Here is a 14,736-nt window from a genome sequence, read left to right on the forward strand (position 1 = left end):
CGGGACAGGATCCACAAAGCTGCACACACACACACACACACACACACACACACACCCATGTGCCAGGGCTTTTCAGTCCCCGCTACCCCACTGTACCCCCAAAATAGCCATTTGAGAAGGCTGAAAGATCAATTATAAAGTCAACTTTCACAGAATAAAATTTAATGGTACTCAAGGTTTTAGAAGCTTAACATTTTATTACATTCCAAATGAATTCCTAGATATTTAAATTCATGCCATTGGTCAATCAGTTGTTCATCCATTGCCCCTCATTTTCTGATATTTCTTTCCAAAAATCGTAACCTTGATTTTTTATTTCACGAAGCCTAGACACTTGCCCTTTTACACCTACATTTTTAAGACTGTGAGGGTGATCTGGCTGTGCCATTTAGGCCCTCATTGTTCTTACTTCCTAAGTATCAATGGACACAACTATTTCTAATAAAATGTCATGCAGCATTATCTGCATGTTCCTCAAGAACAGTGGAATTAGCTACACTGCAATTCAAATGGACTATCTATGCATTTAAAAAAATCTTTGAGTTCTTTTAAGATTTGCGATGTATGCATGAACCAACAGCTTTTCTTCCTCTGACTTAGATTTGTGCAAGTGTAGAGGATGGTTTGCTTCCAACTTTAACCAAAGAACCAGTAGAAAACTGTTATTGTTCAAAAACTACACTGTTTTTTTTTTAAAAAATAGGTTTCAGAAACACTTATACATACATAGAAAACCATAACTAAAATTGCTTTGCAATCCTTAAAGTTGCTTTGCAGTTCTTAAACATTCTTTAAAAATTGCCTGGATATTTTGAGTAGCAACAACTAGGGTAGCCACACTGGCTGCTGACAAAGCTCAGTATTTAGTATTTGCCATTTAATATCCAGTATCTGAAATAGTTTTCTCTCTCATAAAAACTTTTTCTGTGGCTGGGTAACTATAACATGTTTTATAATACAAATCAAGCCAGGGAGGGGGGAAATTGCAATGAAACTTTCATTTATTGTTATTTGCCTCGGCCATTTATCCCTAATGCTATCACTGAAGATAGCACTGAATGAGTAGATCCTGGATGTCCTCCACTGTTACTACCCTAAGAAAGAGGCATTCTAACATTTTCTAAAACAAATCAAAGTTTCAAATGTTCAATTAAAAAAATAGTTACCTTATAAACAGAGGTCACTTTTTGTTAGTTGTATTTCCCATCTTTATTATACATAACCTTGTGGGCAGGTATAATGTGTCAAGCAAACTGCTTTCCTTGAAATAAAGAAAGTAGTCTTGTTAGATCAAAGCAAGCAAAAATAAAAACTGCTCATCGACTCTCAAATGTCACATAGATTTCATGCATCTTAACACCAGGGTGTCTAAAACAGGGTGAAATAACGGAAGCGGTTTGAAAAAAGATGCTTAATTTAAGACATGTAACTTGGCAGGGTAGAACAAGATGGAGGAAAAATGCAGAGTGGACAAAGAAAAGGAAGAAAAAACAGTAACACACACTGGCTCATCAGCATCCCATCTTTTTTCTAGCATGCACAGAGATGTACAAGCATTAAAACCCTAATGGTTATCCTGTGAAGAAGATGGCAGGTGAATGATGCCCCCTCACTATAGTCTACAGAAATACACCCAACACTCTTTCTAAAGATTTCTGGGTAAGAAATAATTCCCCTCCTGTGAAACCTCTGTATGCCAAATAATCAAGTAACAAGTTATGGTTATGGAATAGAAAGGTTATGGAATAGAAATGCCACTACCAGTTTAGGCCTGGTTTGGGGTCCTAAAGTAAGGTTATGGAATAGAAACTACTTTGGTTCCCTGGATGATGATCTCTGTCTCAACCTCTGAGTTGCTTTCAATACTATCAAGCATGGTATCCTTCTGGAGCGACTGTCCAAGTTAGGGGTGGGAGCCTTCAATAACTCAAGGACCACCTACTGGTATATGCATAAAAACTAACCTGGATGCTGTGATCACCATCTGAGGCCCTTCCTCGTGTGCCTCCTCTGCAAGAGGTCCGGAGGGTGGCAACACAAGAATGGGCCTTTCCTGCAGTGGCTCCCTTCTCCCCAGGAAGGATTGCCTGGTGCCTTTTTTACATATCTTTAGGCACCAGGCAAAAACATTCCTCTTCTCCCAAGAACTTTGGCTAATTAAACAATCTATGCCTTTCCAACTGTGGGGCTTTTGTTTCTGTTTGTTATGATGGCATGTATTTTTCTGTTTTACATTGTAAACCACCCTGTAAACTTTGTATAAAGGATGGTAGAAATTATTATTATTATTATTATTATTGGCTTGTATACCCACATGGCCTTTTTATGCACAGGTCATAGGATCAGAGACTCAGTTCCTTTCTCAGGATTATAACTGTCAACATATATAGACAATGTACAACACTCCTCTTTCCTGACCTTCTTTCTCACTTGAAGGCTCACTCCTATACTTGCAGAGAGTCAGTCAACAGATTGTGATGAGCTTCAATGGCACATTAGTGCATCTGGCACTTATTCTGAACAGGATCCAGTTAGAAGTTAATCCATAGTTATGAGTTTACTTGGTTCTAGTGGCATTGCCTTCTCTTCACTTTGAAATCTAACTTGTACGACTATAAGTTTATTACCTGTATAAGCAAAAAATATCCAAAATGGAGACCTTTTTACATGAAGGCCACAATCCTATGGGAATACAATGGAGCTTCCTTTGAAGGAAGCATGCATGAAATCAGTCTTCAATAATTGCCTATATTGCACACAATACAGTGGTGCCCCGCAAGACGAACGCCTCGCAAAACGAAAAACTCGCAAGACGAAAGAGTTTTCAGTTTTTGAGTTGTTCCGCAAGACGAATTTCCCTATGGGCTTGCTTCACAAGAAGAAAGCCACTTGGGAAATCTCCGGGGACCTCTTTTAAATGCTGGCGGTGGGGAGCAAAGCCTTTCACCCCCCTCCGGCCTTCAGAAGAGGTCCAGGAAGGCCGGCGGGGGCCGAAAGGCTTTGCTCCCCACCGTCAGCATTTTAAAAGCGGTCCGGGATAGCAGGGAATTGCACTGCACTTTCCCGCTATCCCGGACCGCTTTTAAAATGCTGGCCGTCCTGGACCTCTTCTGAAGGCTGGCGGGGGGCGAAAGTCTTTGCTCCCCCCCGCCTGCCTTCCCGGGATAGCGGAGAAGTGCAGTGTGTTTCTCCGCTATCCCGACGGCTTTTTAAGGCAGGCGGGGGGGGGGAGCAAAGAAAGTCTTTGCTCCCCCCCCGCCTGCCTTCAAAAGCCGTCGGGATAGCGGAGAAACGGCAGAGAAGTCTCCGCTGTCCCGGGGGCTTTTAAAATGCTGGGGGACGGCAGCATTTTAAAATCGCCCCGGGACAGCAGAGGCTTCGCTGCCGCCCGCCAGCATTTTAAAATCGCCCCGGGACAGCGGAGAAGTCTCCGCTGCCCCGGGGGCTTTTAAAATGCTGGCGGTCGGTAGCAAAGCCCTCCTGTCCCCAGAGCTTGCGGGGCGGGAGGTGGGGAGAAGGGCTTTTCTTCCCACCGCCAGCCTTCAGAACAGCCTTCTGAAGGCTGGCGGTGGGGAAAAAAGCCCTTGTCCCCCACCCCAGCCTTCAGAAGAGGTCGGGGGACAGACTGTCGCCGGACCTGGTCTGAAGGCGGTTTCCATAGGAACGCATTGATTGATTTTCAATGCATTCCTATGGGAAACCGTGCTTCGCAAGACGAAAAACTCGCAAGAAGAAAAAACTTGCGGAACGAATTAATTTCGTCTTGCGAGGCACCACTGTACATGCTATGTAAAATTTAGAATAGCTAATTCTAGAAGGCCATCCAAATTTTCCAGGGTAACTAGCCAAAATACAAAGAGAAAACAACTATGCCTCTTGCATCTCTCAACATTTTGATCATTTTATCACAGTGGAAGCTATGTAAGACATCAGCCAACAGTTACAATCCACTGTCAGCAAGCCAAGAATCTGAGTAACAACACTCACAAAATAGTGTGAAAGCATAAAAAACCAGGATTGAAGTTTGTCACCTGGATACTGGATTCTTCCATTACATCTTTGCCTCTTGACTTTTGTTTTGGATTCAAAATCTGCAAATTTATTCTGCAGCGGCATGAGCCTGGAATGACAAGAAGAACCAGGGTTGCAGCTGGTACAAGTTCATTCCTTACTCCACACTTGTTTTATTACATTTTACTCTACCCTTCCATCAAGGAGTGCAGGGCAGTTTATTGGTCTCCCTCCCCAACCCCAATTTCATCTCACAACAAAACTCTGTATTTTGTTTTATGCTGTTTCAATTAAAAAAAATTTAAAAAAAATAAAAATTGGACTCTATAATTTTAATCTTGGAATTTTGGATGAAGGGGAGGGTATAAATAAATAGTAAATAATCCCTGTGAGGAAGGTTAGGCTGAGAGATGGTAACTATCCCTAGGTTGCCCACAGAATTTCATGATACAGTACAAAGTCAAAACCAAAGTCGTACAGGCCAATTAAAAAATTAAGTAGATCCTGCAAGATTAAAAAGGGGGAAAACGCTTAACTCTGAAATGGCTAGGCCAGAGGTTTTCAACCTTTTTGAGTCCACGGCTCCACATTCTTTCTGCGACACCCCTGTGGGGCTCAGGAGCCCAGGAGCACCACTTGCCTCCAGAGCTGCCAGCCTCTCACCCTTTTTCGAACACCCCCCCCCCTTGTGGAGTGTTACCTCAGTTTCCTCTCCTCTCCCTTCGAAAGTCCTCCAGGCAGCTGCTGTTGCCATCCCTGGTCTCTGAGCTGCCCTCCACCCCCAAAAGAGGTGCCTCCCAGAAGCACCATTCGCCTGTAGAGCTTATAGCCAGGGCTGCTGCAATAAAAAACTACGCAAGCCTTTGTGAGGCAGAGACGCGAGAAGGCAACAGAGGAGGGAGGGAAGGAAAGAGGGACAGAGGCCACTGTTGCCCGTGGCACCCCCCACCATCATTCAAGGCACCCCAGGGTGCCATAGCACTCTGGTTGAAAACCACTGGGCCAGGCTATAGAAGACTTCCCTGTGATAGTTTTAAAAGACTATGGCTGCAATCCTATAACAGCCTAGCTGGAAGTAAGCCCCATTTAACTCAATGGAACTTACTTCAGAGCATATACATATAAGAGTGTGCTATAAACAACCACCTAAGGATCATGTCAAAAATGTAAAACAGATGGCCAAAATAATAAGCTTCAGAAATAAAGATTTATGATTCCAACACATTGCTGTTATGCTTAGTAGTCTTATGTAGTCTTAGAGCTACATGGAAGAGTATGTGCAAGTTACTTCTGCATCTACCTGCTGCTTTGACATACATGCAGTATATCCTTCACTTACAGAGTATGACAAACCTGAGATACCTGTATACACTTTTCATATTTGAAACCGGCAATGTGTTTGGGACTATTTTGTTTCCTTTTCTGTTATAGCTTGAAACTCATAATCTCTCTCCCCCCCCCCCCATTAAAATCAACTTATAAAAATTGAAGCACAGTTTCTTTGGAGTCTAATAGCTTGTGGGCCCCAAAAAGCACTCAGGGATAACATGAGAGCTGCTGACTGTGTGCTGCCCTCCCCCCCAAAATTCCTGGCAGCGAAGGGGAAGGGATAAGATTAGCAAACACCCCATTTCCAGTTTTTTGGATTTGGGCAACCCCCAAAATGGCAAAGGTTAAGCCTGATCAGTATACTTAAACCCAAGCCCCTGGAGAACAAAGGAGGAAACAATTATATTTAAAATTAAGGAAGGAACGAGGTTATGACAATATTAGGTGGATCAAACTCAAGCAGTATTGTTGGTCTGTTGTAGCATACATTACCATGGCACCTTAAAGCAGTGTTCCTCAAGGTTTTAAACTAGGGTTCCTGTTCTGAATAACAAGTCAGGCCTCTGGCTCAGTACTATCTACACTGACTAGCAACAGCTCTCCATGGTTTCAGGCATGAGTCTCTCTCAGCCCTACCTGGAGATGCCAGGGATTGGATCCGGGACCTTCTATATAAAAAGCAGGTACTCTGCTGCTGAGCTACAGCCCTTCCCCTACCCAACCTTGTGGCTGTCCCCCAATAAACTGTCTTCTGGGTGAGTGTGTGGAGATTCTTGCTCACATGCTGCCTGTGGAAATCTAGGGACGGTGGTCCTAATTGTATACTGGTCTTAAAAAGGGGAATCAGTTACAACATTTCCACCAATTCCCCCCTCCACAAGAAGCAGCCTTACAACAAAGCAGCAGCTATAGCAGAGCTCCCTTATTCCCAAATCATGTTAGTATAATGTGGCACTGGGAATACAGTCATACACACCCCTCCAATATATCAAATGTGGATGCTCCACCAGAGAGCATTCAAACTCACCCAGATCCTGGCTAGCGAGGGAAGGAAAACCCTAGCTTTTCAGCATCCTGTCGTGAAACTCCAAAATTTCAGGTGTTCTGTGCCCTGCACCTCCCTCAGAGCAGCTTGCTCTACAATTTGAAAATCACTCCTTTAAGACTAGCATACTTGCTGTGGAGCTTTCACACCTTGGAAATTCACTGCTACTGTTAATTTGCTGTGTCATACTAGCCTTTATGAAATATTTTAGTTTTAAAAATATTTCTATGATCTCCTATATGAGCTGAACACTAAAGAACTAGAAGAATATCTACATTTCATGCCTTATGTCTTCCTCTGTTGCCCTTCTCTCTTCTCCTCTCCCCACATCACAATTTAGAGTGTAAGCTCCTTGAAAGAGGAACCCATCTTCTAAATCACTCTGTAAATTGCAATATACTTGGGTGTCAGTATATTAACTCCATAGGGACGCAGGTGGCGCTGTGGGTTAAAGCCTCAGCGCCTAGGACCTGCCAATCGAAAGGTCGGCGGTTCGAATCCCTGCGGCGGGGTGCGCTCCCGCTGCTCGGTCCCAGCGCCTGCCAACCTAGCAGTTCGAAAGCACCTCCGGGTGCAAGTAGATAAATAGGGACCGCTTACCAGCGGGAAGGTAAACGGCGTTTCCGTGAGCGGCTCTGGCTCGCCAGAGCAGCGATGTCACGCTGGCCACGTGACCCAGAAGTGTCTCCGGACAGCACTGGCCCCTGGCCTCTTATGTGAGATGGGCGCACAACCCCAGAGTCTGTCAAGACTGGCCCGTACGGGCAGGGGTGCCTTTACCTTTACCTATATTAACTCCCAGCCTCCACACATACACACACTAAGAAGAGTGCTATGAAAGTCCACGTGTCCACTCGGAACATAGAGAAACTGGGTAATGGGGGGCAGATGTGTTAATTTGCTATGCAGAATCAACTTCTTCCATATCCCACATATGATCACTGCAATCTGCAGGGGAGCTTCTCCTACAACGTCCAAAGATTTCAGAAGCCCACTCCACAGTAATTTGGAGCAGGGAGCAATGTGGTTCTATGGAAAAGCATTCGTTTCAATATGTGAGAGATGCCCACTACCTGTACTTTCCAGAAACAACTATAAACACGCCTTCCCAGCTATGGGAATATGTATATCCTATAAGTGTCTAGCTGGTATAGCTGTTTTATCTGCTGCTCTTTTCTTTACTGTTTTAAACTGCTGAGCTGCTTTACTGCATTCTCTACATTGCCGTGAGACGTGTGGAAGGTGACAAAAATCCCAAATCTCTGAGGTACTCAGAAAAGGCTTCTCATTCTAAACACATAGTTTTTAATCTAAAGAAAAGAACTCACCATTACTTCTCAATTCCTTCATGCCAGAGAAGGGGTGGAACTTGAGCAGAGGTGACAATATAGGTCACCTCATTCCTCACCACATACCCTTCCCAGATCAACTCATCTTGATTTACCTGCTTCCCTTCTCCCAGAGATGGGAAACCCGTGGCCAGTCAGATGCTGTTAGAAAGCAAACTCCACCTGCCCTAACAGAATTCTTATTAACACAACTAACCCACCCCATCATCTTTCAAATTCTTCAAATGAGTCACATTTATTCCTTCTGGATATATTCCTATAATATCCAACTATGTTCCCAAGCTTCCAAGTTGCCTCTGACAAATAAGTGGCCACACTTCATATTTCCCCATCAACACACAACCTAGCACTACAGTCTTAACCACATCATTAGAAAGTACGGTAAGCCCCACTGAATTCAATGGAATGAACTTCTAAGTAGACATGTACAGAAATTGAAACTAAACATCAGTAAAAGCTTCCTGGTAGCACAAGCTGTTGAACAGTGAAAGACTACTGTACTTCAGAATGTGATAGGCACATCAGCATTAGAGCTTTTTAATCAGAGGTTAGATTGCCACATTTGGGGGATGCTGTAGCAACAGATGTCCTGCACTGGCAGAGGTTGGATTAAATGACCTTTAATGTACCATCCAACACTGAGTCTTTCACTTTGGCAGGGGGAGGGATATCGCTTTCAGACGCTATTATAAAATAATTAAGTTATTTATGTGGATACAATAAAGCAGCCAAGCAACAATTACAGAATAATAAACAATGGTAAGTTGTTTCTTTAGGTTGTACTGAAACACTAGCTCAATTTCTATGGCCAAGATGAACACAAGCAGAAGACAACTAGGGAAGAGAATCCCCCCCCCCTCAGCATAAAAATGCAGCAAACTACTACAAGAGAAACAAAACACTCCCTCTGCCTCACCCTCTGTCAGACCCCAGCAGGGTTCTAGGATTTTTTTCACCCTCAGACTATTAACTTTTATAGCCATTTATTTTTTTCCAGTTTCATAGCGGCCTTTCACTGCAAGGTCTACATTTTTCTAGTAGCCTTCTTACCTGTCTGTCAACCAGAGGTCCCAGGATAGGTTATAAGAGTTAAAAACAAACAAACACAATTACAAAAACAAAACTACAGCCATAAAGCTTGCTTCCAAAGCTAGGTTAAGGAGCGTTTACTGAAATAAATAATTAGAGAAATAGCAGTTGCAAAAGAAAACTGGGTAAACCTAGCCACCCCTACTGATATGGCGAAGGGGCTAAGCACCCCACCAAACCTCTAGCGGAGCAGGCCCCTCTTTAGCTTGCGAGCAATGAGCCAAGGCAGATATCCTATCCCTATCCTATCCCTGCCCCTCCTCCACCATCCCAGGTGAGGCTCACCCAATAATAATAATAATAATAATAATAACAGCTGCTGCTGCTGCTACCACCTCTCCTCTCCCCCAGCCCGTGCTGCTATTGGGGGAGGGGGCCGCTAAGCCCCTCCCTCCTCGCCGGCCGTTACCTGTCTGTCTTTCCGTGTCTCTCTCTCTCTCTCTCTTTCTTTTTCAGTCACTCACGGGCCCGGCCCAGCCGCCAGCCCGCGGCCACTTCGCCCCCTCGCTGGCGGGGCAAGGCGGGGGAAAGAGCTTGCGTACTAGAGGAGGAGAAGGGAGCCGTAGGCACAGCTGAGAAGGCGAAGAAGAGAAGCGGCTGCGGAGGGGGACTCACTTTGCACCGACCGACTGACTGACTGAGGAGAAGCCACCTCCTCTCCTCACTCCGGGGTCACCGGGCAGGGGCTGACCCCGGCGCTCAGCCAATCAGCGGCCGCGCTCGGCTCCCCTCCGCCTCGCGCCGCAGCCCACCGCCTCTCCCGATTGGGCCGCGCGGGGGTTCCGAGCGCTCCTCCCCTCCCACATCCCCGTTCCCTCCCTCCCCCCCACTCGCTCTCTTCCTCTCTGTCCGTCCCCCCACCCACCCACTCCCTCCGCCTCACCATAAGGGGCACAGTCCCGCTGCACTCCCTTTCGGCACTTCCGGAATCATGGCAGTAACTTTTTGTTGTTGTTCTTTCGCCTGCTAACGCCGGTTGTAGAAAAGGGGCTTTTCGTCCAGATAGGGAGTGGGAGAGCGGCGGTGCCCCCCCCGAGCTCCCCACATACAAAACGATGGCCGGTAGCGATTTTCCGTTTAATTCCCCTAAAGTTCATGCTGCGCGAATTCACTCTACACTTTTCTTATCTCTATGGGCTCCCACCGGAAGTTCCGGGTGTTGGTGTCACTCTATTATTTTGAAAATTAAAAGATCTATATGTTCTACGGTTCGCTAAGAGAAAGAGCGGGGCGGAGCCTTCCTTATCTCCCTCAGTGCCGGAAAGCGCGAACCAGGGGTTGGTTTTTTTGCGACGGGGAAGGCTCGGACTTTTCGATGAGGAGGTGTTAGCGCTGCTTCGATGGCTAGGCCTAGAAGCTGGGGTGGGTTGCCTAGCAACGCACGGGCATTCGTTGTAGTGATGCTGTTGGAGGGCCTTGCGGGGGGGGGGTGTCTTTTCGCTCTCGGGACGCGGTGGTAGAGCCTTGAGGGGGTTGAGTGGACTGTACCACACTGCGGGGGGGGGGGAGGCTTCGTTTATTATGGGAGGCAGCGTGCTTTAGAAAACCGGCTGCTGGGGAACGCGAGCAGGAGAAGAGTTATTATGTTTTGGCTCTGCTTGTAGGCTTCCAAAGGGTCCACAAGATGGTGGACTAATCACTAACGTTGTGGGATTTATTTCCCCCCTCCCCCCCCTCGCCCAAGGAGCTCAAGTTGTGCCTCTGCTTGCCTCCTTATTTAATCCCCACAACAACACTGTGAGGTAGGCTGAGAGGCAGTGACTGATTGCAATATATCTACATGGTTGCAATAATGTAATAATAATAATTTATTATATATACCCCGCCCATTTGGCTGGGTTTCCCCAGCCACCCTGGGCGGCTTCTAGCAAAACACTATACAGCGGTACCTCGGGTTACATACGTTTCAGGATGAGAACAGAAATTGTGCTCCGGCGGCGCGGCAGCTGCAGGAGGCCCCATTAGCTAAAGTGGTGCTTCAGGTTAAGAATAGTTTCAGGTTAAGAACGGCCCTCCGAAACGAATTAAGAACTTAACCTGAGGTACCACTGTATATCAATTTAAACCCCCCCCCCAAAAAAAAGTATTAAAATCAGTTAAAACAATTTCCAGTCAGAAAAATAGCCAGGTAGAAGGCTAAACGAGCCTTTGGTTTGATCCAGCAGGACTCTTACATTCTTAATGAACTGTCCTCGTTAAAAAAAAAAAATGGAATTATCCCTCACCAACCACTAGCACATCACAGACGGAGCTGTTATCTGTCATCAACTCCTGTCATCCTGTGTGCAGCTCTGTTCATCCTGTGCTACTTCTGGACTTCAGATTTTGGTTTTTGTAATATATGCAGCGTACAAAAGTCCACTCAGCCCCTTCAGGATCCTACCACCTCATTCTGCTCTGTAAATGTATTAGGTTCCAAGGAAGAACTACCAGGAAGAGATGGGTATATTGATAACTTTTAAGATGAGGCATATGAGGGAAGGACTAGGATGCAAAAAAGTTCTTGTGCTTTATATTACTTAATATTTGTAGCATTTATTGTGTAGCCCTCTAAAGATTTCAAATGCTTCCTATTACAACAGCGTTGTGCCAATCACAATAATAATTAACCTAAGAAACAACCTAGGTTGATTAACCTAGTAGGTTGCATCCTTCCTTCTCTTAATGGTCTCAGGTATGGGTGAGTTTTCAGTAATGAACATAGTTCTGAGATGTGTATTTGTTTGGCTGAAATGTTTTATTTGCCAAAGCCATGTGCTTTCTTGATAAAATGTATGCAATAGTAGATTTAGACTGCGATCTTATACATACTTTTCTAGGAGGGTGACCTCGTTAGGGTCTGCTTCTGAATAGACTTGTAAAGAACTGCCCTGTTGGGCTGCAATATCTATTTTTATTGTTATATCCCACCTTTCTTTCAAGGAGTTCAATATTCCTAGTTCTGATATGCTTTACATCCCCCATAGGTATGCATAAGATAAGTACTTACTTCCCGTCAGATAACTAATCTAAACTGTTTGGTTTTCTTGCTGATTTAACAATTTCCTGATGATGATGATATTCATTATTGCCTTTAATTCTAGATACACCAGAGAAAAAGCTGCATGAAATGATGAACTTTCCCTGCTTATTGGAGAAGCAACTCAGATCTCTGTAATGTGAATGTGCAAAGAATGACTGAAAATACCAAATTGTCCCACAATGGGGACTCTCTCCAGCAAATGTATGATGATATGTTGGTAGATGCCTTATTTCTGAAAGATAGTCATAGTTGTGCAGCTCTTCTAAATCCTATATCACTGCAACACTTGTCATCAACAAATAGAAAATCATGGGCAATGAGTCTGTTTTCTCCTAACACTGGTGCTCGGAACTCTTCTGATCCAGCGTTTACAGCCCTCAAGACACATTATGAGCCGGACACATCTGAAAGTGTGATTCGTTCAATATGCCATTCACGAGAAATTATGCTGCTTCAGTTAACCTTGATCAAGATGATGCTATCCAAAATGCAATCCCAAGGAGTTGCAGTTGAATCAAAACAGAAATATGTAGAGATTATTAGAATTCTTCTGAAAGAAGCCAACATAGACTCAAAATTAGTAAGTTTTGGGGTGATTCTCCACCCCCACCCCCAAATAGCTCCGTTGCTAAGATATCCCTTATCTACAATTCCTCCCTTTTCCACTTATTGCAGATTCATCTGTTACTTATTTCTGATAAACAACTATCTTATCAGGCTTCCAAAGCTTTGGTCTTCCTTGTGCATTTTCAACTAACAGAAGAGGTGAGTTTCAAAGTGGGCTTTGGGCTAGTTCCACTAAAACAGCTTTCTACTTCACTCTTTGTTTTTTGAAGTAGGTGTGTAATTAAGTCAGCTGCATCAATCAGTTGATTTAAAAATCTGTGCAAGTAATTAGGGGATCCTTTTCTAATCAATCATAATGTTGTTTTTAAGGTTCATTATTTTTTATTTAAGTACTTTAAAATCTGTGGATGGCAGATATCTTCTTAGAAAAGGCTTTCTTTTGCATACCAGTGGGAATTATGGGATGTTCTGTTAAGCTCAATGGGGTTTACTGTTGGGTAAATGGCTGCAACTGTGTACCTACATAGAACTCAGTGGGGCTTACTTCTGAGTAGACTTATAGGAGAATGCTGCTAATTGATTAAACAGGGCTATTTTTAAGGCGGTGTTTGAGAAATGAATCACTTTTTCTTCTTTTAACTAATCAGATTCTGTAGTGTTACTCCATCATCCTAGGCTGAATTAATCGGGGGGGGGGGGGGGTATGCTTCTTTACTCACTCAAAACATGGTCAGACAAAACACTTGCATCTTCGGGAGCAAGAGAGAGGAGGGCTTTCTTCATGGTAGTGCCTAGATTGTAGAATGTCTTTGTTGGTGAGAGCTTCCTCTCTACTTAACTGTTATTTAAAGCTCTACATTTACAGCTTTTATTCTGTTCTTCAGTTGCAAAGACTCTGAGTGGCTTATATATGATAAATAAAAGCAAGACTGCCTCTGTCTTCAAGCTTACAGTGTTGAACGAGTGGGCAGACTTCATATAATGATGATCTACTTTGTTGTTTTTGCTAGAACCTCCATATGCACTAACCAGAATTGGGTACAAAATACCACTAGCATTGAAAGTACAAGGTCCTTCTGAGCATATTTTGAGCCTAGGAATTTGTTTTCACTATCTGAACTGAACTTACAGTCCTTCCACACAGTAGTCTGCTTTTGGTTATTCTGGGCTTTATTTCAGTAGTCAAGTTGAGGTAGGAAAAGTCATTTGTTGGTTCTATTGTTGGGAATCAGAAATCGTTGCTATAGCAAAGCACTCAAATAACTTCCAATAGATCATGATCTACCTTCTGTTCACCCCTTGTCTTGGGTACATGACACAAAATGAGAGAGTTTACGGAAGGAGGCAACAGAAATAATGACATTGGTTGTTAAAGCTGCACTGTAATTTTTATAATGACCAGCTTGAATTGAAACAATTCAGGGAGAGGAGCAGCTAAATGCAGCTTGTCTTGAAGGCATTGGCCACTGCCAATAACAGATGAGAAAAGGAAGAGCCTATTCTGTCTCCAAAGTAGCCTTGCTTCCCAGTTCTCCCTCTGCCACAGCCTTTCAGTAGGCATGGGGTATGACAGCTGCTTTGAAGTACAGTGGAACTTTGATAGTTAAACATCTTAGTTGTTGAAATGTGCTCCTGAATGTTATTGAAATCTGCTCCTGAATGTTGAAAATCTGGAAGTCAGTGTTCCTGTGTGTGAATGTTCTTCAGAAGCCAAACGTCTAGTGTAGCTTCCGCAGCTTCCAATTGGAAGCTGCGCCTTGGTTTTTGATCCATTCCAGGTGTCGAACGGACTCCCAGAATGGATTAAATTTGAGAACCAAGGTACCACTGTATAGATTTTTGTATTGTGCTTTTAGTGCTGTGTTTGATTCAATTACTGTTAGATATATTGAATATTATGTATAGAAATGCAGAATATAGTAAAATAATATTGATTGCTACCCCCTTTACGATTTTCTTAAAAGAATACCAGCGTACCCAGACATACCTGCATGTCTTGTGTCTCATTTGTTGCCTGCCTACTCTCTCTCTCTCTCTCTCTCTCTCTCTCTGTTTTTTAAAAAATGAACAATTCCATGCACATAGAAAATTATCATGTTAGAGAGAAGGCTAAGCTAATTACAGTGGTACCTCGGGTTAAGTACTTAATTCGTTCCGGAGGTCCATTCTTAACCTGAAACTGTTCTTAACCCGAAGCACCACTTTAGCTAATGGGGCCTCCTGCTGTCGCCGCGCCACCGAAGCACGATTTCTATTCTCATCCTGAAGCAAAGTACTTAACCCGAAGTAATATTTCTGGGTTAGCGGAGTCTGTAACCTGAAGT

General features: G+C 44.0%; 2 protein-coding genes across 8 annotated transcripts in view; one reads left to right on the forward strand and one right to left on the reverse strand.

Moving 5' to 3' along the window:
* Positions 1–9,590, reverse strand: part of ASB7 (ankyrin repeat and SOCS box containing 7) — a 37,739-nt gene extending 28,149 nt beyond the window's left edge. The window contains exons 1-3 of one of the 4 annotated variants that reach the window (XM_083713270.1): positions 9,233–9,590; positions 4,032–4,120; positions 1,167–1,256 (exon numbers count right to left, since the gene is read on the reverse strand). The gene's annotated coding sequence lies outside the window, so the exon portion shown is untranslated. Of the gene's footprint in view, positions 1–1,166; positions 1,262–3,987; positions 4,121–9,232 lie in introns of all 4 variants that reach the window. The other 3 variants (XM_083713269.1, XM_083713271.1, XM_083713268.1) reach the window with 3 other exon arrangements.
* Positions 9,591–9,723: 133 nt separating this feature from the next.
* Positions 9,724–14,736, forward strand: part of LOC310831881 (ceramide synthase 3-like) — an 80,141-nt gene continuing 75,128 nt past the window's right edge. Inside the window, exons 1-3 of one of the 4 annotated variants that reach the window (XM_083713130.1) lie at positions 9,724–10,565; positions 11,907–12,425; positions 12,521–12,610. In XM_083713130.1, coding sequence (XP_083569256.1) covers positions 11,997–12,425; positions 12,521–12,610 — 519 coding nt within the window. In that variant the 5' untranslated portion in view covers positions 9,724–10,565; positions 11,907–11,996. The remainder of the gene's footprint in view (positions 10,566–11,906; positions 12,426–12,520; positions 12,611–14,736) is intronic. The other 3 variants (XM_083713129.1, XM_083713127.1, XM_083713128.1) reach the window with 3 other exon arrangements.

This window comes from Podarcis gaigeae, assembly GCF_964106915.1.
Source record: "Podarcis gaigeae genome assembly, chromosome: 14".
In the NCBI taxonomy this organism is placed as follows: Eukaryota; Metazoa; Chordata; class Lepidosauria; order Squamata; family Lacertidae; genus Podarcis; species Podarcis gaigeae.